Genomic DNA, 9,518 nt, shown 5'->3' on the forward strand with positions numbered 1-9,518 from the left:
TCAAAACATGTACAATATCAAAATGCATAGTTCCAACATAAATGATGGTATTATATACATTTTTGTCAGCGACATTAGTCATATTGCATATTGTATTACCCTAACCAATTTTCGACTTCCCATAGTAATTACATTTGCCTCTCAGGGTTGTGAGTTCCCGAATCCTATCTACATTTTAATCCATTTTCAAACTTTACTACACTATTTCTATTAAGGTTTAAGACAGAATGTTCTCAGACTAATTCAGTTTGGAATAAAACTGCAGCCAAACTCTTTCAGTATTTTCTGGTTTATGAGATCAGTTGTTACTGTGGATTTTCTTCTTTTCAGCGCAGTTGTTTAATGAAGCCTTACGGTAGTTTCAGTTACGACTAAACCTGCTTTATTTCTACAGCGGCTAAAGGATGAGATAGCAGAAGTCACCTGTGAGATAGAGAACCTGGGTTCCACTGAGGAGAGGTAAGACCATCAACCCCAACACCACCTTTAGGCAAATACTCCATGCCCAAACTGACTCGTTTGCCTTTTATTTACTTAGCAAATGAAGCTGTCAATTATTAATAGTCGATGGTCAAGGCAGCCCTTACACCAAATCATCGTCCTACATAGGCTGTGCTTTTAAGGCACTTTAAATGTTTCATCAGGGCGTACCCTCCCCCCCACCTTCCCATGATGGGAGGCCTCATTGAATAATGTAGTGGGTGTACGGGTGGAGGCAGACAATGCACAGTCCCTAGGGAGGGAGCGCTTGAGTCGGCTACTTTGGTCAGCGATACCATCAACGGCAAATAAATCATGCCACGCTTTCACTTTCTTTCCACCTAAATCCATTAAGTGTTGCATCTCCTTGTTGTAATCCAGGCGTCGTAGCATGCATTTATCCGTGCTTTTATCACGGCAACAGTACATATTAGTTTGTTTGTTTGCTGTGGTTTTTTACTTTAAGTAATCTGCAGACAAAAGCCTAAGGAATCCATGCTGTTGACCTCTCACCGGCTGAAGATTGGGGGACGTAACCGTGGTGACGGCGTCCCATAGAAACACTTTTTGACCCCATAGCATCTACAGGCATGAGAAACGTCTCATTCCCATAAGCACAATGTTAAACGCTTGGTCAAGGCAGTAAGGTTTAAGATGAATAAATAGTTGTCAGTAATTGTAATTTTTTTTAACAGACATTTAGTGGATTGGTTTGAGTCATGTTGGGAAAAGGATGAGTCATCATCAAGTTTATTGGCTTTAATGAGTCATAGATAAGAGGTACTTTTAACAGTAGACTTGACAAAATTAATAGGGCAAAGAGTTTCATGTCGTGTTTTTTTGTCTATCTTATGTTGCTTTATAAGTAATAGCTGTTGAATTTGATCTTTCAGGAAAAACATGCAGAGGAACAAACAGGTGGCAATGGGTCGTAAGAAATTCAACATGGACCCTAAAAAGGTTGGAGACAAATACATGATCAAGTTGTAGTATTTCAAAACTTGTGACTTGTTCCTGTTGGATGAAACTTGACCTCTATTGACCCTTTCAGGGAATTCAATTCCTCATTGAGAACGACTTGCTGAAAAATACCAGTGATGACATTGCTCAGTTCCTCTTCAAGGGGGAGGGTCTGAACAAAACCGCCATAGGAGATTACCTCGGGGAAAGGTAAGTCATCATGAGTCATACATAAATGGAGGTGAAACTTAAAAAATCGTGCATAGTTTGTTTATTCAGGCAATAAAATGTACAATGTGAAACTAACATGTGACATGTGTTTCCTATGCTTCACTGTCTTTTAGTCTTAGTACTTTATCTGTTTTAATGGTTAAGCTAATAATCTACTATTATTATTTCTGGCGGGATTTGTTGTGACCTACTCTGTTCTGTGGTCCTTGAATGCACCGTGAAAACCCTCCATCTCGTAAAATAATCACTCTAACCTAAGAGAACACACCTTGTAGGTTCAGTGTGCACAATTGAATAGCTTAGCTGGTCAGATAGTAATGTCTTCATATGTTGAGATCGAGGGATGTCTCTTAATGGGGAAAGACGTTAATGTCAATTTTTTTTATGTTAGCTTTCAAGATAGTGAGCTGCCAACAGTTGGTCCGTGAGTTTATTAAAGTGCAGTTATCAATCACTGTTTTTTGGTAATTTTCATTTAAAAACGGTAATACTGACCGTCAAACGGTTTTCCCATTGTTATCATTGATACTGTTTAACGTTACATCCCACATTTCATGCACTGTACTCTCTCTGTTCTTCACACATACTTCAAGGGTCTCTTCAAGAGTGCATATTTTCCATATTGCTCCGTTTCCTCGAGGTGAGGGCACGCCCATCCTTCCCCAAACAGCCTTTATTGGTCCCACATTTAGACAATGTCTCCCACTCAATGCTCTCCATCTGCTTTCAATTGTTTACTCATCCTTAAGTAACGCGCTCAAGACGCTGTCTGCATCATTTAAGGGAAATTAAACAAAATTCCCGTTCGCAGTGACCACATTTACAGGAAATGGTGTCAAGCCCTTCTTGGTATGCAGGGATTATAGGTCAGTCAGTCACACAGTCGGGGTGGAGTCCGGAAGGTCAGGGACATAATTTGGTGCATGGGCCGATGATGGATGCTCTCGCTCGGTCGGATTGTTAACAAACTGCACGTCTCTGAACTCCAAAGTAGGTGATTGAATTTGTCACTTGTCCGCTGGGAATAACAGGCCATGAGCTCAAAAGAGTAGATCATTTACTCTGAAGGGCATTAGGGTCTAGGGACGATGTCATCATCCAGATGAGATGATAAATGAATTATATAGGGGTGAACCTATGTCACTCTGGCCTGATGGGAGCATGTATCTTATCACAATCCTTTTGTGTTCCAGGTCATGCTTTCACACAAGGTCTGGCTCAATAATCTCACATCCCTATTACAGCAATTTTTTTTAAAGTATTGTGTGTAGTATGGGGATGTAATGATAAACAGTATTAACAATAACCGCGGTAACATTACTGATCGTTAGTAATACCCTTTTAAATAAAAAATATCGAAAAACTAGCTCTAGCTTATTAGTTAGTTTAAATGCTAACATGAATGCAGGACACATTAATGTACTTCCACATTAAGTAACTACATACCACAAGCTAAATTTGTATAAACACATTACAGTCTGAGTAACTAAGATATTAAATTGGACACATTGAACCTACAGTTTGTGCTTTCTTGGCAAAGAGTGTTTGATCTTTAACAAGAGTAAAATGACACAAACATGGATTTTCTTTTTACAACTTTATTAACTAAGACAAAGTGGTCTACAATAGAAAGTGAACTTGTGTGACGTCAAATGAACCAGATGTGAAGCAAGATGAAGACTTAAATTGCCATAATGAATTGAAAAAGGCAACAACTTTTTATTAATTAAAATGAAAAAAAAAAAAACATTTAAACGTGCAAACAAAATTATAACGCTGAAGAATTCAGAATAATATTTATTGTTATTTCTACCAATAAAGAATATTGTGTGTAAATGTATTAGTTATTCTTTTTTAATTAGAATTGGTTAAAATATTTCAGTGTGTGTATTAGGGTTGTACCTGTATACCCGTACTAATAAAGTACCACGGTACTAATCAATTGAAAACGGTACTATACTTGTCCCTGCAAACAATGGCTGGTTAATATACTACCTTTGAAAAATACCGGTACTGTTTATGCTGCTGGCGGAGATTACAGAGCCAAGGCGCATGATGTCGAGTGTGTCAAAAGGCTCACACAAATGGCATACAAGCAAAAACATTGTGGAGAGGAAGAATGGCAAAACATGGAAATTCTACTGGTTAATAAAGAGGGTGCATGAAGCCCAATTTGGGGGTATTTGGGCTTCAAAACTAACGATAAAGGTGATTCTTTAAACAGGGAGGCGCTGCGCTGCAAGTGTTGCTTTAAAACACTCCTCGCCAAAAGTGGCGGTTAGAATTACCACCTTTGCTTTAAACTTAGGTAAACATTTAAATAATATAAATTCATATCTGCAAAAGGAGCTATAAAGAGTGACAGGTAATAATGTAGTTGTTATATCTGTCCTGCTGTTCGGCTCCCATGCAGACTATAGTTGAGGAGCCCAGGGCAGACGTTCCCTCCAGGGCCGATGTTTTCGTTGGGGGTAACACTCTTCATTTTACTGGGTTGATTATGGCAGACTACCGTATTTTTCGGACTATAAGTCGCAGTTTTTTTCATAGTGCGACTTATATATGTTTTTTTCCTTCTTTATTATGCATTTTCAGCAGGTGCGACTTATACTCCGGTGCGACTTATACTCCGGAAAATACGGTATATGTAATATGAAACATTTTAAATTGCTTTTTGAGTGCAGCAAGAAACGCCCAATGTGTATAATGCCTTTTAATTTATATTTGAACCTTGTAAAATTGTGTGTTTGATGTATTGTAAGATTTTCTGTTCAAATATAGCCTATATTGACATTTTTTGTAGTTCCCTTTATTTTGAAAAGTATCGATATACATTTTGGTACTGGTACCAAATTATTGGTTTTGGGACAACCCTGGTGTGTATTAATACGTTATGAGCACATTTAACAGTAGTGTGATGATAATAATAATAACTGTGATAATACATTTTCAAATCATTACATCCCTAGTGGTATAGTTTGATATTCTTCTTTTGTGTCTTATAGAGATGATTTCAACATAAAGGTCCTGCATGCATTTGTTGAGCTTCATGAATTCACAGACCTCAACCTGGTTCAGGCCCTAAGGTAAGAGTCTATTTCAGAGTTCATCACAGTATTATGATCGAGACGTTTCCCCTCAAAGACAGTTCCTGTGGAGTTTTCGGCTACCGGGAGAAGCTCAGAAGATTGACCGCATGATGGAGGCCTTTGCTCAGCGCTACTGCCAGTGCAACCCTGGCGTTTTCCAGTCAACAGGTGTTGCTTTTATACCCAACAGTTAGGCTATCCATTTTAAAAAGCTTTTGAATTTAGATCTCTTAATACCATTGATTGATTGTATAAGCTTTTTTTCAATATTCATATTTGCTATTAGTGCACTAAGGGCTAATGGGATGCCAAGATAAACTTGGATTATTCACTTTCTATAGTAGACACAAAGTCTGCAGATGTTTACTTTTAAGTGTTGTCTGTCTTTTGGGAATATTGCGTGTAGATTAGAGAAAGCGCCAATATCATGGACACAGATGGATGTACTGTACATAATGCATGGTGCTTCCTAACAGCTCAGCATGACAGATAAAGTGCTGCCACGTCAGCCGCACGGCGCCCTTGCTGTCTATTAGCACAGCTTTCAATAGAGCACGCAGAAACACACTTAGCTGACTGTATTGCACGCCAACCTGTCCTCACTAATGCAACTCTGTGTGGCTGTGTGCTAAGCTGACCTTTATTTTTATATTCAGACCCCTCTGTAAGCATAAGCAACATTTCTAACAAGCTCTAATACAGGTTATCTGTCTATCAAAGTGGAACATGTTTTGGTTTCTGTTACATAGGTAAGGGTAATGTCACTGTAAAAGGTGGTCTCCAGGAAACAAGGGGAATGTAAGCCAGTTATATTTGACATGGTGACTGTGTTGTCTATCCCAGACACCTGCTACATCCTGTCATTCGCCATCATCATGCTCAACACAAGCCTCCACAACCCCAATGTCAAGGACAAACCCACCGTGGAACGCTTCATCTCCATGAACCGAGGGATCAATGACGGAGGAGACCTACCTGAGGACCTTCTCAGGGTGAGTAGGTTGCACGGTTTTCAGCCTCTCTCCAGTTTGAGCCTGCTCTGTATTGACTGTCGCACCCTCTCCGTTGCAGAATTTGTACGACAGCATCAAAAATGAGCCATTTAAGATCCCAGAGGATGATGGCAACGACCTCACCCATACTTTCTTCAATCCTGACAGAGAAGGCTGGCTGCTAAAACTGGGTGAGTGACGCAGTAAACTAGTGATGTACACAATGTGGAAATTAACTGTGTGTAACTGATTGATGACGAGTCATGCCTTGCAATTGCAATCAAGGCAACATGGAAATGGTAAATGGGTTGTACTTGTATAGCGCTTTTTCTACCTTTTTTTTTTAAGGAACTCAAAGCGCTTTGGACACTATTTCCGCATTCACCCATTCACACACACACATTCACACATTCACTCACTGATGGCGAGAGCTGCCATGCACAGCGCTAACCAGGACCCATCAGGAGCAGTACTTGGCTGCCACCAGTGAATGCACTTTTGATTCCCTTTCAACTAGTTTTTGATCCAACAAAAAATCCACATATCGGCTTCGAAAGGGCAATGGTATTCTTATCAGAACACTGGTTGAAACAGGAGTTCAGAACATTTAGAGACAGATTCCAACATCTCATTAACAGTATTTAAAAAATAACTTAGTAGTTCTATTTCCCATAGTGACTGAATAACATTGTTCTACTGAAAACATATTTAAAGGGGACATGTGATAATCTTTTATGACTGAATAAGCGGTAGAAAATGGATGGATGTTGTTACAATGTTGGATGCTCGGGATGTAACGGTATCAACGACACACTGGATAAACACACTTACTGTAATTGAACACAAACATAATGCTCAAATGTTCTAATCATATTTATTACAATAAACAAATGCACTATATATATATATATATATATATATATATATATATATATATATATACATACACACACACACACACACACACACACACACACACACACACACACACACACACACACACACACATATGTATGTGTGTTTGTAATATTTAGTTAAGCAACTTTTAACTTCAGAGAAACTGTGTCCTCTAGAGGGACAGCTTATATCACTTTGGAAAATTCTAATTTTCAGAAAAGTTAACTGACAATTTAATGTTTATAATGTAAATACCTCACAAATTGAAGCTTGACCTCGCTGGGGTTAATACATTTTCCATGTGATGGTTTGTCAAGTGGCTTCTCATTTTACTTATGTTCGCTGCAGTGCAGTTTTACAAAAATGTTGTAATTTTCTGAGCTGCCGCCCAGCGCATTGATTACTTAAAACATGGATGAGAAATCTACTCAAACCACGAGTTGATTCAATGTTATTGAACAAAAATGTGGGTCAACACATCACAGCTTTTGACGGGCTTTATGTCGTCTTAGAAATGCTTCAGACGAAGCGGCAGCTTTGTGTAGTAAGCAGAACAAAGAGGTTGTGTTTTCTCCTTGGGTTTGTTTGTTTGTCTGTTAGACTTAAAAATATTCTAGGTATATTTTGATGACCAATCCTTTCTACCCCTTGTGAAGTCCCACACACAGATCTTGCACGCCGCTACACAAGTATTTTTTAAATAGATGTAGTTTACTTCTTTACTTCCAATTTAAAAGTGCCAAAAAAAAACCTACACTGACTTAAGTTTTCATTTGGTACTGTCATCACACGTCATTATGGCATTATTGTAATGATTTTAATACCGAATTACCACATAATATAGCTACACCCCTATTCGATACTCACTTTGAACAACACCAAAGCATCACATCGTATGCCATGCATTTTGGCGTTAGCTTGGGGGTTTTGTAGTCGGGCTACATTGTGACATCACAGTGAGGCGAACGTATCTATTTGGACAGTAAGTAAAGCTATTAGCCTGGGGTGGGGTCTCTGTATGAGACCAGCTGAGTTTTAAAATATTATATTTATCAAATCTTGGCATGCGCATAATAACACTGATGTGTGACATGCAGTGACATAAATGCTGATAAAATACGTTTTTATTTATCGATCGGAGAGTAGGCTAGTGTACTAATGTTGAAACCGGGTGAATCTATATAATGTTATGAAGTTTGTTTTGGACCGTGTCTGTAAAAAATAGTGGTGAAGTTTGTTTTCAAGCTATGTAACCGTGTACATTTTAGAAAGATACATTGTGATACGTTTGAGGAGGGTGTGGTTTCTTTCATTATCAATCTGGGAACGCTTCCACGAACAAACATCTTGCAGATGGACTCAAAAACGGGTTGTAAATGTGACTGTAGAGAAAAATGTACACCAAAGTATAGAGCAAAATGTACACCAAAGCATATCCAATACGTATTATCTAGACCACAAGGAAGTGTTAGAAATGTACATTATAATCAGGTTAGGTCCCCTTTAATGAACAGTATAGTTTTGACCAATATGGTTTTTCAGTGGTGTTGTCAGGCAAGTAGCTGCAATTATGTCAAGTGGCTATGTCTCTTTTGAGGTCAACCACCTGTAAGTGTTTGTGTATATGCGTCCATACACTTGATGCTGAGACTGAAGACACCTCTTTGAATGAATTATGAATGTGGCCTAAGATCAGGCTTTTAAATTATTGAGGATGTCCGCATTCATTGACACTAAAGTCAATCAAGTGTGTGTATAAATATGAGCATGCTCTGCATATTTAAGATATGTTACAGTACAGTTGGATATGTTCCACAGGAGCTCAGATGCACAATGATGGATTCCTCAACACTACCAACTTCTGTTTTCTCTGAGATCTCCCTCTCGTACTGATTCACACCAAATGTGCCAAGAACAAAAGACACGAGGTTGAATCTGTGAATCACTGTGAATCTTTACAACTGGTTTCAGGGATCTAGCATCAAGTGGCTTCTTCTAATGACCTTAAAAAATCAAGGTGGAGGATAAATTACTGACAATATTTGCCCTAAGAGGCAATATTTAATGTAATGCCTTACAGTGTGTAGAGCTCCCTTGAGTGGTAAACTCAAGTGTTGCACCTCACTGTAAAGCACTGCATAAACACCTCTTCCACTTTAACAAGACTTGTGGTACAATAATTCCTTATCATTTAATTTGATTATTTTTGTTTTCTTTTCCTCTTCGTTTGTTTGTTTGTTCCCATGATTATGGCTGTTGTCTTTCCTCAGGAGGTATGTACACCTGCTCTTCCCCAACAAACAAAACAAATGCTCTTCCATCTCTTCAGCTCTTTGGTGCTTTTGGTGGTCCGCCATTTTGCTTATGTTCTCTTTCAGCATTGCAGGGTTTTTTCTTGTCTGGTTATTTTTGTTCTGTTTTGTTTGTCTCTCCATTGACGCATTTCAACTTCAGATGTTTGTCCGTGCAGTCGCTCACCGAGCTGGTAGTTTTATTTTTTTCCCCCATCTTTTATCTCTGTGGGTGGTTGCCGGGCAGTTGCCGGGTGCCACCCTTTGGGTTCTTTTCAGGGAGCTGCTGCTTTGAGACCTCTCCTACTGAGGTCTTGTAATGGTCACTGTCTTTTGATGTGGGATTTCTTCCGCCAAAAGCTGCATTATACCCTTTTTTTATACATGAGTTAGCTTTGGAAAGGGAATAGTGCAGCTTTTAAAAAACATGTGGCTTTTCTATGCTTAACTTGTTCTTTTCAATGGATCACAAGGAGAAATTGTGTGGTGCTTGACTGGAGAGAGTGGTGTGGGCAGCGGAGTGTTTTCAATATGTTTTCCAATTGAATACTGTTAAAAAAAACTACCTCAAACTAACA

General features: G+C 38.8%; 1 protein-coding gene across 5 annotated transcripts in view; it reads left to right on the forward strand.

The window, feature by feature from the left end:
* Positions 1-9,518, forward strand: part of cyth1a (cytohesin 1a) — an 82,075-nt gene that overhangs the window by 55,600 nt on the left and 16,957 nt on the right. For 4 of the 5 annotated variants that reach the window (XM_061974116.2, XM_061974120.2, XM_061974119.2 and 1 more), the window contains 7 exons: positions 395-459; positions 1,374-1,440; positions 1,532-1,650; positions 4,677-4,757; positions 4,816-4,928; positions 5,604-5,752; positions 5,832-5,944. In XM_061974116.2, coding sequence (XP_061830100.1) covers positions 395-459; positions 1,374-1,440; positions 1,532-1,650; positions 4,677-4,757; positions 4,816-4,928; positions 5,604-5,752; positions 5,832-5,944 — 707 coding nt within the window. The remainder of the gene's footprint in view (positions 1-394; positions 460-1,373; positions 1,441-1,531; positions 1,651-4,676; positions 4,758-4,815; positions 4,929-5,603; positions 5,753-5,831; positions 5,945-9,518) is intronic. The other variant, XM_061974117.2, reaches the window with a different exon arrangement.

This window comes from Nerophis lumbriciformis, linkage group LG22 (assembly GCF_033978685.3).
Source record: "Nerophis lumbriciformis linkage group LG22, RoL_Nlum_v2.1, whole genome shotgun sequence".
Classification (NCBI taxonomy): domain Eukaryota; kingdom Metazoa; phylum Chordata; class Actinopteri; order Syngnathiformes; family Syngnathidae; genus Nerophis; species Nerophis lumbriciformis.